The sequence below is a fragment of the Apium graveolens genome, chromosome 2 (genome assembly GCF_009905375.1).
Source record: "Apium graveolens cultivar Ventura chromosome 2, ASM990537v1, whole genome shotgun sequence".
Taxonomy (NCBI): Eukaryota; Viridiplantae; Streptophyta; class Magnoliopsida; order Apiales; family Apiaceae; genus Apium; species Apium graveolens.
This window is the reverse complement of record NC_133648.1, coordinates 230256483-230280853: the sequence shown is the minus strand read 5'-3', so window position 1 is coordinate 230280853 and position 24371 is coordinate 230256483. Positions and strand designations below refer to the sequence as shown.

General features: G+C 37.3%; 1 protein-coding gene, 1 non-coding gene and 1 pseudogene across 2 annotated transcripts; 1 reads left to right on the top strand and 2 right to left on the bottom strand.

Moving 5' to 3' along the window:
* The first annotated feature begins 10088 nt into the window (after positions 1 to 10088).
* Positions 10089 to 10195, top strand: LOC141710297 (small nucleolar RNA R71). The gene has a single exon (XR_012570824.1). It is a non-coding gene; the product is annotated as a small nucleolar RNA R71 (small nucleolar RNA).
* A 4275-nt stretch (positions 10196 to 14470) lies between these two features.
* LOC141706186 (polyubiquitin-like) lies at positions 14471 to 14932 on the bottom strand (annotated as a pseudogene).
* A 7481-nt stretch (positions 14933 to 22413) lies between these two features.
* Positions 22414 to 23995, bottom strand: LOC141706185 (uncharacterized). Its single transcript, XM_074509002.1, has 2 exons — positions 22911 to 23995; positions 22414 to 22746 (listed from the first exon to the last, which is right to left on the bottom strand). The coding sequence occupies exons 1-2, from the start codon at positions 23754 to 23756 to the stop codon at positions 22639 to 22641; spliced, it is 954 nt and encodes a 317-aa protein (XP_074365103.1). The 5' UTR covers positions 23757 to 23995; the 3' UTR covers positions 22414 to 22638.
* Between the last annotated feature and the right edge of the window lie 376 nt (positions 23996 to 24371).

Sequence of the window (24371 nt, the reverse complement as noted above, 5' to 3'; positions counted from 1 at the left end):
TCCAGCTGAAGTTAGGATGATTGGGGTTGTTGGGATGATAGGTGGTTGGAACTGGGTGTTGCGACCTCTGAAAGTTGCTCACGAACTGAGTTGATTCACTAGAAATAGCACATTGCTCTGTCTTATGCGCACCAGCAAAAAGCTCACAGACACAAGTGAACTGATTAACCCCATAATTAGCCAGAGAATCCACCTTCATCGTCAAAGCCTTAAGCTGAGCGGCTATAACAATAGCTGCATCTACCTCCAGAACTCCTGCTATCTTGCCTTGATTTAGTCTCTGAGAAAGGTTATGGTATTCATTAGCATCCATCAGTTCAATCAACTCATAAGCTTCATCGTAGCTCTTGGACCATAAGGCTCCTCATGATGTTGTATCGAGCATGGGTCTAGACTGTGCTCCCAAGCCATTATAAAAGCAGTTAATAATTATCCAGTCAGGCATCCCATGATGAGGACACTTTCTAAGCATCTCATACTAACGATCCAAAGCTTCACACAAAGAATCTCCTGATTGCAGCAGTCTACGCCATAGGAAAGAACTTAGTAAGAAAATTTTGAGCAAGATCTTCCCATTTGGTGATAGAGCCTGGTGGTAGAGAATGCAACCAACACTTAGCTTTATCCCTCAGAGAGAATGGGAAAATTCTTAGCTTTATAGCATCTTAATACACATTGTTAAATTTGAAAGTGTCACAGATCTCGATGAAATCTCTAATATGTATGTTGGGATCTTTTATCGGAGAACTCCCAAACTGAACCGAGTTTTGCACCATCTGAATTGTGCTAGCTTTTATTTCAAAAGTGTTAGCCGCGATGACTGGTCTGATAATGCTAGACTGAATATCATTGATCTTCGGCTGAGAATAGTCCATCAAAGCCTATGTATTCGCTTCTGGTTCACCCATTGCAATAAGAGCTTCTTCTTCGACTTTCTCCACTACAAGAACTTCTTCCTCTGCTTTATCCATTGTTCTCTTTCGAGATCGAAAACGCGTTAGCATACACGCTCTCTAGAGTACCTGACAAAGCAACATGAAAACAAGTAAGTAAAATATTCAAGTCAGTGAACTTTAACTACCACTGATGTCAAGCACTTAAACTAAAACTAACCACCGAATCCCCGGCAGCGGCGCCAAAAACTTGTTAGGACGAACACACGCGCTAATATTACACGCAATTATATACGTTCGCAAGTACTATAGAATTATTTCTAGTTCATTCTCATAGAGACTGGTTTAAGTTAACTTTAATTTATGCACTTATACAACAATGGTATGGTTATTATTCAATGCTAAGATGATAACAAGTTGAGAGTGTTTATAACAACGAGATTATGCTAACTATATTAAATAAGAGAATTAAGGTTAATTTACTTATATAACACAAACATGGGATTCTAACTTCATTAAATACTTCATTCAATAGCCTTCTCGTTCTTAACCTTAGCATGCAATGGTGATGACACTAATCAGATAACACAAAACTAGTAACCGCCAACTTTTATTGTACGAATACCTTACTACCAGACATCCACAAAAGAGATGGATGCTGAATATACACCAATTATATTGAGACCCTATATGTCTATAGAATTTGACAATATAACGGGTTAATGCGCAAGTTATCTATCACGATTACATAGGGCAAGTAAGATGGTTAAAATTACATACGAATCATGCATATGAAATACATGAACCTATGCTAACATGGCAAGTTCTAAACCCCTATATTCACTTTCGCTTCAATAGAGATTAACATGTTATCTTATAAGTTCACGAAGCTCATAAGACGAATAAGCACAACCAATATTAGGATATCATACAATCACCAGACACTAAGGTATCGAAATAAATTAACTATTAAAATCCATAAGTAAATTCGTTAGAAACTCGTGATAATGATTAGCCTATAACGGAACTCATCATCACCGTGGGTTCTGATAAAAGCATGGTATAATAAACTAAGTCTTTATAAAACCGAATAATAATCCAAAGTACGTTAACAAGAGTAATAGGTTCAACAAACAAGAAGACTAGCATCCAAGATTATAACTTAAAACAAAGAATCACAAGAACTAACTAGATCCTCTTCGCCTTGGTTGAATTTGTGCTCCTATGTCTTCTCGTTGTCTCTCCTTAAGCTCTGGTACGTGCTTCTAGGTCTTCCTGATGTCTCTCCTTAAGCTCTGGTACGTGCTACTTATTAAAAACTTCTTTTCTGGGCTTTATATAGGTTGTAGAATCAAGCTGGGCTTCAAACTCTCAAAATCCAAGTAGAAACAGAATTCTGAAATCTCTGAAATCCCGACCTGGCGCGGCCGCACGTTGTTCCAGCGCAGGCGCGTTGTCATTCTTCCAACCCGGCGCGGGCACGCTGACCTTCTGGAAAATCTTATTCTTTCTATTTTCTTTGTTGGTTTGAGATGGCATTCCACGAGCTTTCATCCTAGACACATTCCTAACACCAATTTAGCACCAAAGCAATGTTAAACCTTCTGATTCCTTCAACTCTTCATGAAATGCAAAATTAAATAAAAACACATCAAATACACAAATAACTCGAGTACAAAACATCAATTCAAGCCTTTATAGGATTTTCTAAGTGGATATCAATGCCACTTAACACACCCCCAAACTTGAACCGATGCTTGTCCTCAAGCATAAACAGACTCAAAGAATGAAAAAAATGCATGTATGCAAGCTATATGAATGCAAACGATCCCCTCAGAATAACTAAACCAACCAATGAGCAACATCTCAACAAATGCAGTTATTCACACAAAGATCAATCAAATCTCACAAATCAACTCACAAGCCAGAAACGTGCTTGTGTGCAGATGCTTCACTATTATACTATCGTCACTAGATCAATAATCATGACTTACTACTCATCAAGGCAATCACAAGGTTATAAATAGAATAAATGCTAAACTCAAAATGACTGACAACACTTCAATTTTTATATAGGAGTTATACATGAATTCAGGCTTTTATTGATAACACATAAACAAACACAACATGCTTATTTGACCGTGCAATGAGTGAGGTCCACAAAAGACTTATACAATAATACCCATATAGCGAGCGTTATGTTAGTAGATCCTAGACTATAACAACCTTAGGTCACTAGGCACAAAGTCCCCTAAGAACTTAATAACTCGAGTATTAAAGAGCCCACTCGTGATCAATTATGCATCAACACATATTTTTTTTATTTTTTCTTTTTTCTTTCTTTGTTTTCCTTTTTTTCAACAATTTCTGATCAAGTGTGTTTCGCTCCATCTCGCTCAACCCTAGACTACTCAAATAAATATGAGCCAACAACTAGCCATTTGACACCTAGCCACAACAACTAGCAATGAAATCCAATGTTTTTCTCCGATTTTTAAATATCCATGTTATTTTATCATTAAGAGAATCTCATACATTCTAATTATAAACAAGTGATTAAATCTTGACAAACAAACAAACCATGACCATGATCTAGCACTCAAGCAACCTATAAGACTTAGTGAAATTTTTATTATTTCTAGCATACAGATCAACTCGATAAGACTTAACATCACTCTATACGACATCACTACACTAGCATCAAAATCATAAATCCATCGGTAAAGTAAACTTAAGGGATCCTGATATGATGCACATGCAACTATATGTAACATACTAACATGCAAAATTATAAAAATAAAAAACTACTACATGGCAAATATGCAACTATATGAACTAAACTATCATGAATATGCAACTATATGAACTAAACTATCATGAATATGCAACTATATGAGACTCACACATAACATATATTCCTTAACTACCACCCCCAAACTTAAAATATTCATTATCCTCAGTGAAGGTAATAGTAAGGAATCAGGCATACCTACTCAGAATCAGGGTCATCACCCTCAACGGGTGGTGTGTCAGGAAGCGGGTACACAGCATCATCACTGAATACTGGCCACTGGATGTCAACTCCTTTTGCTCTGAATGCAGTCCCCAAAGCATGGGTAAGGTCATGTGCAAACATGCCATGGATGTCATGCATTGCATCCATCCTCCTCATCAAGTGCCTACACTACGCTGAACTCAAACCAGCATCGCCCTCAACATCCTGCTCCTACTGCTGTGAAGAACTAGGCACACCTCTCTGCGCTCTCCAAGCTGCTCTACTATCCTGGGCTGAACCACCAGTATATATCTGATCAGCTAGCCGTCTACCTGACAAGTGCTCATATAAATAACCAAGCCCCTTCTCATCAGCCTTTCCCCATTACCACTCCTGCATCACTTCTATGGTCAAACTATCAATCGGGACACTAGGCATCTGCAGTTGCTCGTGTGCTGGCCAATGAACTCCAACTGCCATACACAGCTTCATCATAATCAACGCATACGGAATAGCACCCGTACCCTTGCAGAAACCTCAAAATCTCCTGATAAATAATAGACCCCAAGTCCACATAATCACCTTGCAGTATACCCCACAACAGTTTTGCCCGATCGTAACATCAATCACATGGGATGAAGGCATAATGTTAGCATAAATAAACGAGTTCCATGCACAGGCTTACCTGTTCATGCACGACGCAGGGAAAGTAGCATACTCATTCGTACCCCTCTTGAGTTTCCAATGAGTCTCGGGGACACACAATGTAGCCACAATCAAGTCCAAGTCAAAATCTTCTCCCGTCTTTGTCACCCAATCATCCTGACCCTCCTGTCTCTCGGGCTGGTTAATCACCCCCCGAATCACGTCCACAGTATAATCCACTGTCAATCCCCTAACCACAGAATACCCGTTCTTCTCCGCCTTCACATTCGTGTAAACTCGCGAACCACACTCATGGGCACAGCAGCGGGTGCCTAAAAAAAAAGCAACCCAACCCATCTCGAGATTCATTTCCAATAACTTACCATCTCTCCCCGATGGCATAAAATCTCACTCATTGGATATGGGCTTCCACAGCAGCCTTGTATACTCCGCCTCAGCCTCCGGAGTTGCAAACCTGGGCCTCACACCCCCAACACTAGAAGAATTGGTGGTGCTGTTGCTAACTTGGGTTCTTTACCTCTTGGGTGCCATGGAAATCGAATGAGTTTGAGAGAAAAGATGTGTTTAATAGAGATTTGTGTGTTTGAGAATTGAGAAGTGATGGAGATGATTGTGTATAAGTATGTGTATATATAGGAAGAGAATTAGGTTTAGAATAGAAGTGGGATTTGATTAAGGGAATAATGGGAGTAATGGGGTATTGAAACTGATTTGGAGAGGGAAATATGGAAGGTGGGAGAGGGAAATTCGGGTATAGACTGATTTTATTTTTGATTTTTTGATTTTCTGTTTTTTATTCAGCTTTAGGGGACCAGCGCGGTGTTTTTGGAAAACCAGCGCGGCCGCCCCGCCTGGCAGCGCGGCCGCGCTTAGCTACTATACTTTCAGCGCGGCCGCCCCGCTGCTCAGCGCGGCCGCGCCGTGCTACTGTAGTTGACACTGAAATTTTTAATTTTTCTGATTTTTTTGGAGTTGTCTTCTTCTTTTCTTCTTCCTAACACCTATTAATGTACAACAAACTTGGGTTGCCTCCCAAGAAGCGCTTGGTTTACGTCGCTAGGTTGACGAAAAATTCCGAGATCAAGTGGACAATAAAATGGCACTAACCACCTCACGGTTTTCCATATTCCCATAGTAATGCTTCAACCTCTGTCCATTTACCTTGAATGCTTGGCCCGGATCATTCTCAAAAATCTCCACCGCTCTATGTGAAAACACAGTATTGATAACAAATGACCCTGACCACCTCGAGTTCAACTTCCTAGGAAAAAGACGGAGATGAGAGTTAAACAAAATAACTTGTTGCCCTGTCACAAATGATTTGAGCACTAGACCCCTATCGTGCCACCTCTTGACTTTCTCCTTATACATTTTGTTATTCTCATACGCTTGAAGTGGAAACTCATCGAGTTCATTCAATTGAAGCATCTTTTCCTTACCAGCTGCATCCAAATCAAGGTTCAGCTTCTTCAAAGCCCAATACGCTTTGTGCTCTAGCTCCACAGGCAAATGACATCCCTTACCATAAACCAACTGAAACGGAGACATGCCTAACGGAGTCTTGTACACTGTACGATACGCCCAAATAGCTTCATCCAATTTCAAAGACTAATCCTTCCTTGATGGACACACAACTTTCTCCAGAATACAGTTGATCTCTCTATTAGACACCTCAGCTTGACCATTAGTCTGAGATGGTAGGCTGTCGCATTGCGATGATTCACATTATATCGCTGCATCATAGCACTGAACTTGCGATTGCAGAAATGCGATCCCTCGTCACTGATTATGACTCTTGGAGTCCCAAATCTTGTGAATATCTGCTTATGATGAAAATTAAGCACTACCTTCGCATCATTCGGTTGCAAAGCCTTGACTTCAACCCATTTCGAGACATAATCATTCGCCAACAAAATATACTGATTATTCCAAGATGAGACAAATGGCCCCATGAAGTCAATTCCCCAAACATCGAAGACCTCAACCTCGAGAAGCACATTAAGAGGCATCCCATCCCTCTTAGACATATTACCCACACGCTGGCAACGATCACATTTCAAAATAAACCGATGTGCATCCTTAAACAATGTAGGCCAGAAGAATCCTGCTTGAAGGATATGAGCTGTTGTTTTCTCTCCACCATAGTGGCCTCCATAAATAGTCGAATGACAGTCTCGCAAGATACCCTCTGTTTCGCTGTATGGAATACATCTCCTGATGATTTGGTCAGCTCCTCGCCTAAACAGAAATGGTTCATCCCACATGTACCACTTCATCTCATGAAGAAACTTCTTCCTTTCAGCAAAAGAAAAGTCTGGAGGCATCATATTGCTCACAAGGTAGTTCACAATATTCGCGAACCACGATTCTTCTTCTTGCACCCTAAACAACTGCTCAACGGGATAAGACTCATTTATCAATGTTTAATCTTGTGAAGCTGTACTTGGATCTTCTAACTGAGATAGGTGATCAACGACTTGATTCTTAGTACCTTTCCTATCCTTGATCTCCAATTCAAACTCCTGAAGTAAAAGAACCCATCTAATCAATCTAGGCTTCGAGTCATTCTTCGAGACAAGATAGCGAATAGCAGCGTGATCAGTGAAAACTGTCACTTTTTTCCCAAGCAAATAAGATCAAAACTTCTCAAAACCGTAAATAATGGCTAAGAGTTTTTTCTCAGTAGTAGTATAATTCAGTTGAGCGCCATTGAGGGTCTTACTAGCATAATAGACCACATGGAATATGTTATTCTTCCTCTGCCCAAGAACTGCTCCAACTGTATAGTCACTTGCATCGCACATTATTTTAAAAGGTTCATTCTAATCAGGTGCAGTTATGACAGGTGCCGTGACTAAACTCTTCTTTAAGATCTCAAAATCATCCCGGCACTCGTCATCAAACTTGAAATGGACATCTTTCTCTAAAAGATTGCACAATGGTTTAGAGATTTTAGAGAAGTCCTTGATGAACCGCCTATAAAAACCCGCATGAACTAGAAAGAGGCGGATTCCTTTAACAGAAATTGGTGGAGGAAGGTTTTCAATGACCCCCACCTTGGCTTTTTCCACCTCAAGACCTTTACTAGAGACCTTGTGCCCAAGAATGATGCCCTGTTGCACTATAAAGTAACATTTCTTCCAATTGAGAACTAGATTGGTCTCAACACACCTATTAAGAACGGCACCAAGATATTGCAAGCACTCATCGAAAGAATCACCAAACACAGAGAAATCGTCCATAAACACCTCCACCTTCTGACCAATCATGTCAGAGAAGATAGCCATCATGCATGTCCTAAATGTGGCAGGTGCAACACATAACCCAAAAGAAACTCTCCTGAAAGCAAAAATACCAATATGATTATACCCCGAATAGCCATCCAGAAGACAGTAGTACTCATGCCCAGCTAACCTGTCAAGCATCTAATCAATTAATGGAAGAGGGAAGTGATCTTTCCTTTTGGCTTTGTTCAGCTTCCTATAATCTATGCAAACTCTCCACCCCGTGACTGTTCGAGTAGAATTGAGCTCATTCTTCTCATTAGCAACCACTGTGATACCTCCTTTTTCCGGCACACACTGAACTGGACTCACTACCTAAAAGGTCAGATGCAATAATAACAGGAAAAGTAGATTCATTACCTAAAAAAGCATACCTTAAGTGTTCAGGAAATGGTTTAAGCTCAAGTGTAGGAGCTTCCTCGATAGATGGCTTCAGACGCCCCTCAGCATTTTTCAGTTCTAACATTCCAAGAGATTCAAAAGGCATATCCAGCCTTCGCTTCCAAGGAGAATCATTGAAATACTGCAACTGTTCATCACCTTCGTCATCTTCACTATATGAATTCCCCAACAAGGCCTTCTCTAAGGAATCAGACCTCAGCATGTGATCAAGTTCTGAAGTAACCACAAAATCGACCAATTCCACTTTTAAGCACTCCTCATTATCAGTAGGGAATTTCATGGCATTGAACACATTGAACATTATATCATGATCCAGCACTCACATAGTGAGCTCATCCTTCTGCATATCAATCAAGATTCGGCCAATAGCCAAGAATGGTCTTCCCAAGATTATGAGAATCTTTTTATCCTCCTCAAAATCAAGAATTACAAAATTAGCAGGAAAGATGAGTTTATCCACCTTGACCAAGACATCCTCCATAATACCTCGTGGATATGTAATATAACGATCGATCAACTGCAAGGTCATATAAGTAGGCTTTGGATCAGGTAAATCCAACTTTTTGAAGACAGGAAAAGGCATCAGATTGATGCTAGCTCCCAAATCACAAAAACACTTTTCGAATGACAAGTTTCCAATAGTGCAAGGAATAGTGAAGCTTCCACGATCTTTAAGCTTCAGAGGAACTTCTGTTGCAGCACAACACTGCATCATCCGTTAGAGCAACGGTCTCTAAGTCATCGAGCTTCACTTTCCGAGAGAAAATACCTTTCATAAACTTCGCAGAGCTAGGAATCTGTTCAAGAGCTTCAGCAAAAGGTATATTGATATGAAGTTTCTTGAACACCTCTAGAAACTTCGCAAAATGCTTATCCAACTTCTGCTTCTCCAGCCTCTTAGGAAAAGGAGGAGGAGGATAGACCTGTTTCTCCCATGTATTACCCTCAGGAGGTGTGTGTTCCACAGTTTTCTTCCTTAGTTCCACTTCTGCTTCCTTCTGGACTTCTTCTTCAGCCACATCTTCAGATTCTGAAACTTGAGCTTTTTCTTGGCTTGCAACCTTCCTACACCTCAATGTAATTGCCTTAACCTGCTCTTTAGCTTCCTTCTTGCCTGGAACTTCTCTGTCACTAGGGAGAGTCCTAGGTTGTCGATTCAGCAAGGCATTGACAATTAGCCCAATTTGATTTTCCAAGGTCTTAATAGAAACCGCTTGGCTCTTGCACATGAGCCTCAACTCCTCCAATTCAGATTTTTCATTAGCTTGAATTGTACCTTCATGTGGTAACTGCTGAAGTTGGAGTTGTTGTCTTGGAGCATATTGCGGTTGTTGAAAACTAGGAGGGTTATACTGCTTTGCTGCATACTGCTGATAAGGCTGTTGCACCGCATTCTAAGTGTTGCTCCAGCTGAAGTTAGGAAGATTGGGGTTGTTGGGATGATAGGTGGCTGGAACTGGCTGCTGCTACCTCTAAAAGTTGCTCACGAACTGAGTTGATTCACTAGAAATAGCACACTGCTTTGTCTCATGCACACCAGCACAAAGCTCAAAGACACTAGTGAACTGATTAACCCCATAATTAGCCAAAGAATCCACCTTCATCGTCAAAGCCTTAAGCTGAGCGGCTATAGCAATAGCTGCATCTACCTCCATAAATCCTGCTACCTTGCCTTGATTTAGTCTCTGAGAAAGGTTCCGGTATTCATTAGCATCCATCAGTTCAATCAACTCATAAGCTTCATCATAGCTCTTGGCCCATAAGGCTCCTCCTGATGCTGCATCGAGCATGGGTCTAGACTGTTCTCCCAAGCCATTATAAAAGTAGTTAATAATCATCCAGTCAGGCATCCCATGATGAGGACACTTTCTAAGCATCTCCTAATAACGATCCCAAGCTTCACACAAAGAATCTCCTGATTGCTTCGCAAATTGAGTAAGAGCATTCCTGATTGTAGCAGTCTTCGTCATAGGAAAGAACTTAGTAAGAAACTTTTGAGCAAGATCTTCCCATTTGGTGATAGAGCCTTGTGGTAGAGAATGCAACCAACACTTAGATTTATCCCTTAGAGAGAATGGGGAAAATCCTTAGCTTTATAGCATCTTCAAACACATTGTTGAATTTGAATGTGTCTCAGATCTCGATGAAATCTCTAATATGCATGTTGGGATCTTCTGTCTGAGAACCCCCAGACTGAACCGAGTTCTACACCATCTGAATTGTGCTAACCTTGATTTTAAAAGTGTTAGCCGCGATGGATGGTCTGATAATGCTAGACTGAATATCATTGATCTTCGGCTGAGAACAGTCCATCAAAGCCTATGTATTCGCTTCTGGTTCACCCATTGTAATAAGAGCTTCTTCTTCAACTTTCTCCTCTACAAGAACTTCTTCCTCTTCTTTATCCAGTGTTCTCTTTTGAGATCGAGAACGCGTTAGTATACACGCTCTCTAGAGTACCTGAAAAAGTAACACGAAAACAAGTAAGTAAAATATTCGAGTCAGTGAACTTTAACGACCACTGATGTCAAGCACATAAACTAAAAATAACCACCAAGTCCCCGGAAATGGCGCCAAAAACTTGTTAGGACGAACACACGCGCTAATATTACACGCAAGTATACGCGTTCGCAAGTACTATAGAATTATTTCTAGTTCGTTGCCACAGAGACTGGTTTAAGTTAACTTCAATTTATGCACTTCTGCAATAATGGTATGGTTATTGTTCAATGCTAAGATGATAACAAGTTGAGATTGTTTATAACAACGAGATTATGCTAACTAATATTAACTACAAGAATTAAGGTTGATTTACTTATATAACACAAACATGGGATTCTAACTTCATTAGATACTTCATTCAATAGCCTTCTTGTTCTTAATCTTAGCATGCAATGGTGATGACACTAATTAGATAACACGAAACTAGTAAACGCCAACTTTTATTGTACGAATACCCTACTACTAGGCATCCACAAAAGAGATGGAAGCTGAATATACACAAAATATATTGAGACACTATATGTCTATAAAATTTGATAACATAACGGGTTAATGCGTAAGTTATCTATCATGATTACATAGGACAAGTAAGATGGTTAAAATTACATACGAATCATGCATATCAAATACATGAACCTATGCTAACATGGCAAGTTCTAAACCCCTATATTCACTTTCGTTTCAATAGAGATTAACACGCTATATTATAAGTTCGTGACGCTCAAAAGGCGAATAAGCACAACCAATACTAGGATATCATACAATCACCACACACTAAGGTATCGAAACAAATTAACTATTAAAATCCACAAGTAAATCCGTTAGAACCCCACGATAATGATTAGCCCATAACCGAACTCATCATCACCGTGGGTTCCGATGAAAGCATGGTATAATAAACTAAGTCTTTATAAAACTGAATAATAAACCAAAGTACGTTAACAAGAGTAATAGGTTGAACAAACAAGATAACTAGCATCCAAGATTACAACTTAAAACAAAGAATCACAAGAATAAACTAAATCATATTCGCCTTGGTTGAATTTGTGCTCCTAGTTCTTCTCGTTGTCTCTCCTTAAGCTCTGGTACGTGTTTCTAGGTCTTCTTCATGTCTCTCCTTAAGCTCTGGTACGTGCTTCTTATTAAAAACGTCTTTTCTGGGCTTTATATAGGTTGTAGAATCAAGTCGGTCTTCAAACTCTCAAAATCCAAGTAAAAACAGAATTCTCGCTATCACAGCGCGGGCGCACTGACCTTCTGGAAAATCTTCTTCTTTCTATTTTCTTTGCTGCTTTGAGATGGCATTCCACGAGCTTTCATCCTAGACACATTCCTAACACCAATTTAGCACCAAAGCAATGCTAAACCTCCTGATTCCTTCAACTATGCCTGAAATGCAAAATACTACAAAAACATATCAAATACACAAATAACTCGAGTACAACACATCAATTTAAGCCTTTATAGGACGTTCGAAGTGGATATAAATGCCACTTAACACAAGCCATCCACCATCTTTGTCTTTGACAACAATTTCAAGCCAGAAAATCCCAAATGACCATATCTCAAATGCCATAACCATGAGTTATTTTTAATGACTATCTTTAACCACTTCTGCACATTCTTCTGCATATCAAGTGTGAACAAACGATTCTTTGACATCTCCACATCTGCAATTAATTCTCAAACCTGATTCCGGATGATGAGAGAATTATCCTACATCTGAATATTATACCCTTTCTCCAAAAGTTGGCCAAGACTGATGATATTACTTTTCAAAGAAGGTATATTATAAACATCATTTATATACTTTTTCTCATCATTCTTTGACACAATTGTAATTGTACCTTTTCTTTTGACCGGAATTTTTGACGAGTCACCAAAAGTAACTTCTCCGCTGATGGTCACGTCGATCTCCGTAAATTAATTTTTATGGCCAGTCATATGATTGTTGGATCCTGAGTCAAGATACCAAACATTCTTCTTGTTCTCCTCGTCTCCTTTATAAGTGAGGAACATAGCAGTGCCAATATCTTTGTCTTCTTTTGCTGCAGCAAAATGACTCCTTTCTTCTACTTTTGGAGATCTACACTCATAACTGAAGTACCAAATTTATTACAATTATAACATTGAAATTGAAATTTGTCACCTCGTTGAAATCCACATCTTCCCCGGCCTCTAAAATTCTGACCATGACTAGATGGTTGATAACCTTCAGAATTCTAGCCTCTGTTAAAATACTGTCTTCCACGCCCTCGTCCACCTCGGTAGCCACCTCTAAAGCCACCTATGCCACATACAGAACTGCTACTTCCAAAACTGTCACCAATGGATACCTTACTTTGCAATGCCTTCTCCAGATGGCTTGCATCATCATATTGGTTCATCCGTTGCTCGTGAGCTTGAAATGAACCTATGAGCTCATCAATGGAAATTGTGGACAAGTCCTTTGACTCCTCGACAGAAGTAACAACATAATCAAATTTTCTGGTCAGCGAACGAAGTAGTTTTTCCATGACCCGAACATCATCGAGACTTTCACCATTTCTTTTCATCTCATTTGTCACGGCTTTCAAGCGTGTAACAAATTCACCAATATTTTCAAAACTCTTCATTTTTTAATTTTCAAACTCTCCGCGTAGGACCTAGCCGCACCTTTTTAACTTTTTCAACTCCTTGGAATGATTTTTGCAAAATCTCCCACGCTTCTTTTGTCATTTTTGCTTCAGAAATTTTTTAAAAGGTTGATTCATCAACACCTTGAATAATTATGTACAACTCCATTTTATCTTTTTCCGATCTCCATTAACGCCGTCTTCTCGACATTTGGAAGTGCTGCTTCAGCGGCTGCATCAGCGGGCTCGTTGAACCCATTTTCGATAATTTCCCAATTATCGTAAGAACCGAGTAACACCTTCATTTGGATACTCCAATTCCTGTAATTTATGGACGTCAATTTTGGAATGTTGGATTGCACCATATTCGACATTTTTCACGAACGTAACCTTGACTCAGATACCACTTGTTGGAAACATGATGAACTTTGCTAGCTTAATTTTTCAAACTTCAGAAGACCTGCTATATATATATTTATGATGTAAATTTGATATGAAACAAACACAATACTTTTATTTCATATAAAACAAAGTCACAACTTATATTTCACACACAAGGCTATTACCTTTTTTCATTTTTCAGACACACGGAGATTCTGCTCTCTCTTTTCTCAACTCTATTACTTGTGTTTTTTTTAACTCAGGTGATATACAAATGTCGTGGAAATATGCTATTTATAGGATGTAAACAAACACATAGATTAGCTCTTACATCACTTGTTATTTAGTTCTTTATTTTTTGGTCAGCCGTTCACTTGAAACTTCAACTTAGCCTACCTTATTTTATGCCTTGAGAATATGTACCATCCACAAGCATTGGAACTATGCAACACCCACATGTAGTATTAGCCACATTTTATTTAGCTAACTCTAATGCACTGCCAGTATGAACATGAGACTACTACAGTAATATTTGAAAGTCTTCACCATAATTTAGAATTTGTAAACTTGTTGCCTATCTTAATTCCAGGACTTTAGCTCTGTTATATGAATTGTGCGCTGACTCTTCCATGTTATACATGAAGCCGCCTTTTATTATGCATTTAAAAGTTGCCACTTTTCACTATTACACATGTGAAGGGTTTGAATTCTAACACACACGAGAGACTCAGACTAGTATCCGCCACGAAGACGGAGGACGAGGTAAAGAGTAGACTCTTTTTGAATATTGTAGTCCTCCAAAGTTCTTTCATTCTCTAACTGCTTCCCTGTGAAGATAAACCTCTGCTTATCCAGTGGGATCCCCTCTTTACCTTGAAACTTAGCCTTCACATTGTCAACTGTATCAGAGCTCTCGACCTCCAATGTGATAGTTTTTCATGTCAACGTTATTACAAAGATCTGCATACATTCTCTTAGCCTCAGAACCAAGTGAAGAGTAGACTCTTTCTGAATATTATAGTCATCCAGGGTCCTTTCATCCTCTAAATGCTTACCAGCGAAGATAAGCATCTGCTGATCAGGGGGAATCCATTCTTTGTCCTGAATTTTAGCCTTCACATTTTCAATGGTATCTGAGCTCTCAACCTCAAGAGTAATTGTTTTTCCAGTAAGGGGTTTGACAAAAATTTGCATCCCACCACGAATATGAAGCACCAAGTAAAGGGTGGACTCCTTTTGAATGTTATAATTGGCCAAAGTACGACTATCCTCAAGCTGCTTTCCAGCAAATATCAACCTCTGATGGTCTGGAGGAATACCTTCCCTATTTTGGATCTTATCCTTTAACATTATCAGTAGTGTCCGAGCTTTCAACCTCTAAAGTAAGCATTTTGACAAAAAATTGCATTCCATCATGGAGTCGAAGCACCAAATGGAGGGTTGATTCTTTCTGAATGTTATAATCAGCCAAGGTACGACCATCCTCGAGTTGTTTACCAGCAAAGATCAACCTTTGCTAATATGGAGGGATACCCTCCTTGTCCTGAATCTTAGCCTTGACATTGTCTATTATGTCTGAACTTTCAACCTCCAGAGTAATAGTATTTCCAGTAAGGGTCTTAACGAATATCTGTATCTGTTGTTTCACAAGAAAAGAACAATCAGACTTGCGAAACAAACCACCAAAAAGTTTTCCCATAAAAATATCTGAATAAAATAGCAACCCTAACAATAAAGAACTACAATTTCAGAAACCCGAGAAAACAAATTCTACTTATGCAATAAAGTGCTTAATTCTATTCTTATCAACTAAAACCCGTAAATTCCTACAAAACTTAAAGAATTGCAAAAACATTAGTGATCCGCTACTCTCTCTAATAAACACAAAAATTAGACCCTTTCAACTTTTTTAAGTTAAAAGTCAGATAAACACACCGCATACATTATCTTAAGCATAAAATTAGCCCAGGTGCCGTTAAGATCAGGGGATTTCTTCTGCATAGAAATTCATCATCAATTTTAGTTACAGATTCCATAATCGAAACAGTCCCTTCTAATTATCACTAGTTCGTATTGTATATTTTGCCCGAAAATAACCCAATTGGTAGTTCGTAAATTGAACAAATAAAAAAATAAAATAAAAAACAGTTAAATAGTATGTAATGAATATGAACCCTAATTCTACCAATAAACAATTCCATACCAGGATATTAAAGGCATTAAACCCTAAAAATTAAAAAAATTAAAAAACCGAAGAATATAAATCAATGAAAATAGCAAACGAGAGGAAACCAGATCAAACAATTAGATCCGGATATATAAGTGATTTTATCTAAAATAGTATGAGCATGATATTCAATTATTCAAACACAAACTAATTTAATGATTGAAAAATAAAACACGAAGATTGATCAACATATTAGAAACCTATAATTGATTAATAAAATATCATAATATAACCAATAATAGTAATTCTTACAGAGACTAACAATTAATCAACAAGCTATAAAATAATATTCATTAAAATTACTGATTCAATATCCTTCGTACAATACATAAACAAGAAGATAAAAACAAGGTCATAACAATCTACTCGATTCTATTCCCTTCCTCTCTATTTGTTCTTTCCCCTCACCACGTGTCACTTTCCTACAGGAGACTCACAGTGCACGCGATCCCATAAATTCCTTGGCCAACACACAAATTGTTTTATTTAACAATATGTCAAATGACTAAAAGGCTCTGGCACTTGAAATGGTTAAACGCTATCATTTTAACAACTATGCTACGACACCGTTTAAGTATTTAATTTAATAAAGTATGCTCCACTGGACTGCTGGTTACAATCGCCACTCCTTCAAATGATCCTTGTCCTCAAGGATCAAATATAGGGTATTGTTCCTTGATTTGATTAGCATCTTCTCGGGTGGCATCCTCCGGTATAGCATGAGACCACTGAATTAACCATTGAGTAACAACTACATTATTTTTCTTTACCATCCTGATCTATAACACCTTAATAGGGTAAACCACGAACCGTCCCTCCTTTCCCAACCTGGATAGTTCAGTAGCAACACTATATTTACTCCCCTCCCTTTTCTTCAGCAAGCTAACATGGAACACAGGGTAGACTTGACTCTATGCTGACAACTCCAATTTATATGCCACCGAATTAATTCATTCAATAATCTTGTAGTGACCAAAAAACTTGTGAGAAAGCTTTAAGTATCGTCGTACTGCAACTGATAGCTGCCTATATGGCTGCAACTTAAAAAAACCCAATCACCCACATTAAATGTAGCCTCTCTTCGTTTCTTATCTGCATAGTGTTAGTACTTGTTTTTGAGCTGACAGTGGCCCTTTTTAGCAGCTGATCCATAGCCTCTCGATTGATCTGAAATTCCTCCACTGTGCCAACTGTTGATCTGTGAGTAGAAGGCAAACAAATCTGTCTAGGTTGCACTCCATACAATGCCTCGTAGGGACTCATTTTAATGGAGCTGTTATAGGTAGTATTATACCACCATTCGGCTAATGGTAGCCACTTGGCCTATTATTTTGTCCTTTGGCTAGTCATAGTTCTAAGGTACCGCTCGAGACATCGATTTATTCTCTTTGTTTGGCCATCTGATTCTGGATGATATGAAGTACTCAGCTGCAACTTAGTGCCCATTAGACTGAACAACTCCTTCCAAAATAAGCTTGTAAATATTTTATCTCTGTCTGACACAATAGATTGTGGCATCCAGTGCAGCTTGTAAATATTGTCGAGAAACAGTTGTGCTATGGTAGTAGCACTATAAGGATGTGAGAGAGCAATGAAATAGCCCATTTTAGTCAGCCTATCAATGACCACCATCACACAGTCCTTGTCAGTATATTTTGGCAGTCCCTCTACAAAATCTAAGGTTATATGTTGTCATACTTTATCTGGTATAGGCATGGGTTGAAGAAGTCCCCCTGGAAACTGATTTCCAAACTTAATTCTTTGGCATAGATCATAGTTTCTCACATACTCCACAATTTTAGATTTCATTTTAGGCCTATAAAAGAATTGTGCCACCTTCTTCACTGTTACTTCTTGGCCTGAGTGTCCTCCTGTTGGACTGTCGAGGAGTTTCCACTTAATATTCTACTGAACTGTGTTGTTGATTACATCAAATTACGCACCGCCATCGATTTCGATTTTAGTTTGTCCAAGTTGGTCAACTACGCATACGTCTCTTTTCCTAACCAATTTTTTTCCAAATTCACGAGAGACTAAGGGTAAAATGATCATGGTTCAACCGTGGATCTCTAGTTGATATTTGAAATAATGTTGAAAATACCTAATTTTCGGTGAAAATTAATAAAAATTATTAATTTTATTTAGATATTCAATTAATAAATAAATATTTTTTGCATAAGATACATAATTCATTTATATAAGATACATAATTCACAAATGAATATGATAAAATATATTATATTAGGTACCCCATTCACAAATAGATATCTCAAAATAAAAATTTGGAATAACCAATTGACAAATGTGTATTTGGTATAAAATGAGATATTCAACTACCAAATGGATATCCTATTGGATAGAAATAACTACTAACTTCAAAAATGGGTATTTTTGTTAATATTTCTAAAAAAATGGTTAAAATTTGTCAAAAACCTTGATATTTTGGATCATTTTATTTTTATATTGTCCAGATTTGGTCCGAAAATGATTTATTTGGATATGAACATTCAAAAGGGATATGAGCTAGTATCGTAATTTTTTTTAACCGGGTAATTTTTGTGATCAGCCGGATAGTGTCGAATATGATCCAATAACAGTGAAATTCTTCTTTATTTGAAATATATAATTAATATTTATTCTAATATTGATATAGTACTACATAATTATATTAATCACAAATCAAAAACATAAATATAAAAATAATATTTGTTTTATACGAAGATTGGATAAAATATATTCTGTAAAAATACAAATTTATGGGAGGTACAGGAGAAGTTATAAAATGTCTATTTACTTAGAAATGTAACAAATATAAAAATAATTCATATTCGGATTTCAACCAAAACTAGAGCACAAACCATGGACCAGATCGTAGCATTATTTTATAAAAAAATAATATGAGACAAAATTGAGCGGGTATATAAATACTCGTATTCATCCTCATATTTTATTCAATTTTTTTTCCATATTTGGATCATATATAAAACGGGTATGAGACAAATATCATTTTTCGAGTTCGATATAATCCGAGATGCCGGATAGTCCGGATCAATTAACAACCCTACCAGATAGGAAAGTTTGGGGTATTTTAAACTAGGGGTGATCGCAGTTCAGTTTAATTCGGCTTAAATGTCAAATCAGTATCAAACCGTATAATTGCGATATTGAAAAAAATCAAACCAACCTGAATATCGTAATCCAATAAAACCAGACCACTTGATTCAGTTTTATTATGTCCAGTTTAGCGGATTTTGATGAATTATGACATTTTTTATTAGTGAACTTGAGAAATAAAGTACTGTTTCTTCTATTTTAACTTTCTTTTTAAAATTCACGTAATTAATAAAATCATTCGAGCGTGATAAGATAGCTCAAGTGGTTAAGGGCTTATCTTTTGTCGTCTCATGGGTTCGATTCTCGCTCACCCCCGAGATTTGTTAGGACATTTACTCAATTGTAAGGCATATAAGCCAAATTAGTAAAAAAAACTCATTCTTTCAAGCAAAGTAAATCACTCGAATTAATTGTAAATGACTAACGTTTAATAATATGTTGATCAATTTAGTTGCAATAAATAAATTTTGGTGCAAAAAAATAAAAAAAAAATCTTCATTATTTTTGGAGTAAAGCAATACAAAATCGATTGAAATGTAGGATAAGTTGGTAATTATTTAATGAAATTTAACACGTATTTAGTTTATGATTATAGGATAAAATTGCTTTAGGTTATATAATCATAAACATAAAATCGTGATAAATAAGGTCCATTGATACGGTTCAGATTGAAAGTGGGTTGAGTTAAAGTCAAGCCGAAATCAACCCATAACCTACGGATTTTTAAAATAGTTGGACCAAAACTGCAAATCATATTTATGTTTCGGTTTAATATATCAGATCGGTTTATGCATATTACGCGATTTAACCTGAACCGTGATTACCCTACGTGAAACTAACTCATTAATTAATGTACGTTAATTTTGTAGTTTAACCTATCTTAATTTGAGGAATTGCAAAATCTTGCATTGATGGATGATAATGAAAACAAACTATTAATTTTTTCTGGTTTTAATATTTTCATTTTAAAGAAATAAGACATGCTTCATGATCACATCAATTCAAAGAAAAAAAAATAGTTCAGAATTTCTAACTTCAACTTGTAGACCAAATATTAAGTTCATACAATTTTTAATCTAGATAAATCACAAAACATAATCAAACATGTGAGCTCTGTACAAAAAAAACATGTGAAATAGCTCATAGACTACTCTAATAGCATATGCACCGTTGTTCATCAATTCATGGATTTAATTAATGGAACTGATTACTATTCATGATGAATCAACTATTTTTGTTGATTTTTGTATACCCATAAAATTACATCAGTTCATTTGTTACTATTCAAGAAGTAAAAAAAACTATATTTTGCAACATAAAATTTAAATTTATGTCCATTATTTAATGATCCCACAAATAACATTCAAGAATAGATTTCTATATAATTGTAAATCTTCCAATGAAAGCCAATTAGTACTCATTTCTTGAAATATATATGATCACAACAAAATATGAAAAATACGAAAGAAGATATGAGTATGAAAAAAATTGTGTTATAAATGAAAATTAAGGGATGCTATTTATAAACCAAAAAGTATGACTGTTATTATCTAAAATTATAGATGTTAAAGAAAAAATATAGTCATTGTGCATGAGACAATTTAATTTGGCGCGTTGGAACATGAGAGAGTAAAGAATATAGGATGATCCATGGGTTGTAAATGAGAGTGGAAGATTTATTACACATGCTAGAAATATCAATGTAAATTATGTGAATGAGTTGATTGAAAACAAACAGTAGAATATAGAGCTATTGTCAACTATGTTCAGTGAGAGGGATTTAAAGTGTATCTTAGCTAGAGATGCACAAAAGGCCCACCGGGCCGGGCTTTGACCGGGTCTTAAAAAGCCCGGGCTTTGACCGGGCCGGGCTTTTCGGATTTTGACTTTGACCGGGCCGGGCCGGCCTTTCCGGAAATGTCAGAGCCCGTTTGGGCCCTCGAGGCGGGCCTAACCGGGCTTTTTTTCGGGCCGGATCGGATCGGGCCGTGCTTTTTTCTAATTTAAATCGGATCGAGTATTATTAGAGATTCCGAAGAATACATGTGTTAGCAACTAGATCATCATAAAAATGTATTAGTTTACATGAAATATTTTATAAAAACATTACTTCGTTAAAAATATTTAAGTTCGGCAAAAAATAAACATGTTTATAGAATAATATGCTTTATCATTGTTATGATAACAATGATATCCAAATATTCATAACAATGATATCCAAATATATATAGTGTACTTATTATATCTTCTTTCATTATTTATGCAACGAAGTATATAAATAATATTATTAATCACAAATATGTAAATATATATGTGTTTAAAGTATTATTTCTATTTATAGTAAATGTGAATTTATAAATATATAAGAAAATATATTAGAATAATCAGATTATAACCGGGCTTTTTCGGGCTTTTAATCGGGTCGGGCCGGGCCGAAGCCCGGGCTTTTAACCGGGTCGTGCCGGGCTTTGCCTAAAAATATAGGGTCCGTCGAGGCCCGAAGCCCGGGCCGGGACCGGGTCGGGCTTTGACCGGGCCGGGACCGGGCCGGATTTTGACCGGGCCGGACTTACCGGGTTTTGACCGGATCGGGCCGGGCCAGATTTTCGGGCCCGTGCTTTTAGTACATCTCTAATCTTAGCCATCCCTTTAATTGCATGTGAAGAGAAGGATAAGCTAGCATAAGCTTTTTCAAAAGATGGTAACTACACAGTTACATCAGCCTATAGACTTGACAAATCCTGCAACTTAGACAATTGACATCAAGCATGGGACGAAATCTGGAACTTGAATGTCTCTCCTAAAGTAATACATTTCTTGTTACGTTTATGAATAGGAACACTACCTGTTAGATGTGTTTTGAAAGCAAGACATTTAACGAAAGATGACAAGTGCCACAGGTGTAATAGTATCAGTGTTTGTGTCTTAAAGACAACACTATTATATTTTGTTTATGATATTTAGATTAATAATGTTTATGTTCAATTGATTATTCTCTTTATAATTTATTAAATCTTAATTTACTGCGATATACATAATAGATTAATTAGTATCCTTGAAATATGATATAAATTCTATATCTCTAAATACGTGACTTAAATTTAAATTTCAACTTCCAGAAAGTATTGAATTTTTCATCATTAGGTATTTTAGCACATATTGATCAAAATTTCTCATCCTTTTTTCTTTATTTGCCAGGATAAATTAGTAATTAGCTCCATAAAATGGTTTTGCAGTCAAACATGTAGTCAGTTTGTAATCTTTGATGCGGTTTTAACATGACGAGTATGACAGGAAAGTGTACCATTTCATCAGTCCTTGTGATGAGCTAGAGTAATCAACTGTGACTGTGGTATTTAACATAAAAGATGATATATATTCTAATTTGGAATGGAGAAGCATCTTGAGGTTTTTACATACTTTAGAAGATATAAGCACTGCAGAAGAAAGTATTTTTGACAAGTATTCTGTGAAGTAAATCGAAATTAATGTAAACAAAGCGATTCACGGGAGGCAACCCAGATCATGTTGCTTCAACTAAAAGTGCGGATCAACTTTTCTAACTTAGCTTGAGTTGCAGTTGCTGCTTCCACTTCCCCTGTAATCCTTTGATTCTTTTGCCGCTTCCAACCATGCAGCATCCAAGTACGTTTGTCTTCATAAATTCCTGTCATTGATATAATTAGGCAAGATTGTATCCTTCTAAGTTCTAAATATTGTACAGAGAAACCAATGATAGAGAGTCAACTTGTTTTTTGTTTTGTTAGAGAGGTTCCTTAATGGTTCATGCAAATGTTTCCGGTACAGAGTGGTTAGGGTGATGAAAATTACCATAGAGAGATCCTGTTCCCTCATTAAATTAGCTTTCCTGTGAAAGCTTCTTCTTCGGCTCATTAGTATTAGCTCTCCAAGAGTCGATGGCCTTTTTGCCACAAGACTTCGTTCACGATTAAAATCCAGATCCTTGCCTGCTACTGCCTGCGGTGTGGAATCTGTACCCTTATGGCATCCATGCTTTCCCAGGAAACTCGCTTTGGGAGATAGCAATGGGAAAAGACGTTCCAAGAATGGTGCTCCAACTAGGCTTGTGTTACCAGTTGCATAGCTTGCATAACTGCTTGTACTGCTGTCACTCTCATATGCTGGTGAACCAGGTGCTTGTAGCTGGCCACTTCTGCTATCCAACAAACCATTCTCTTCCTCTGGAACACCATTAGTAATTGCTAAAGTTGGTATCATGCGATTATCTACAAGCGATGATGGAGCAGATCTGATGGACTCCTCATCGAATTCAAAACCCCATGCATCAAGGTACGAATCATACATGTCATCATCTGAATTATCGCAATAATTCTGAGAGTACACAGTGCGTGCAGGTGATTGAGAATCAACTAGCATAGATGGTGGTGGGGGCAAAAGTAGTAGCGGAGCTGGCTTTGGCATTGCCTGGGGGAAGCTAGGAAGAGGCTTTCCTGGCATTTCTTCCCATTTAAATGGAACCGAGGCGATGAATTTAACAGGAGGCAGATCAATAGGATCAGCTTTTGCAATAGAAGGGTTCGGCTTCCAGTCCTTTTTAGGTAGACCAGGTCTCACTTCCCAAAGAAATGGAACAGAAGCTGGCTGTTTTATCCTGTGCCTACTTGAACCTTGAGAAGAATATTGATTGGCTACCATTGTGAAATAGGAAGTAAATATGATCTCTTAGCTTCCAGTATCCATTTCGTAAAATGCATATAAATAACCCTCCCGGGATTATTAGTGGGTTAGAAAATTTTCCATTTACTTGTGAAGAATACCAGCTGCACTAATGGTGTGTTTTGAAGATTAGGTCGACCTACACTTTTAATCCAATTGCATCTAGAAGAAAAAGAACATTGCCTGTGGTATTGTGTTCTTGTAACTAATCCTCATGTGCTAAATAAGTTACATGATGTATTATGATTTTATAATGTGAACACCAAATCAATATTTCAATGTTTAGAAGAGTAATGGTTAGTGGATAAAAAGCCTATATTAATTTAGAGTACATCAGCTGACCATGATTAGACCAACTTAATTAAACAACAAAAAGATAATTATGTCAAAGTCTCCTACATGGTGTGCCCTTTATAGAGATGGTTGCTGTGGGCTATCAGCTTGGGCCATATTTTTACCCATCAGAATGCTGGGCTACTATTCTTCTCATCACCTATTTTGTGATACCCTCAAATGGTTGGACTCAAAAATCCTTAATTGTGGGCTTTTAAGATAGTTTGTTCTTGCTTATTGTATTTATACCAGATGAATAAG

What these genes read in the sequence shown, in the direction of transcription:
- LOC141706185 (XM_074509002.1), bottom strand. Translation starts at nt 23,756, where the DNA reads ATGGTAGCCAATCAATATTCTTCTCAAGGTTCAAGTAGGCACAGGATA. An exon ending in GGGAACAGGATCTCTCTATG is followed by an intron (nt 22,747 to 22,910) that starts GTAATTTTCATC and finishes TATCAATGACAG; the next exon opens with GAATTTATGAAGACAAACGT.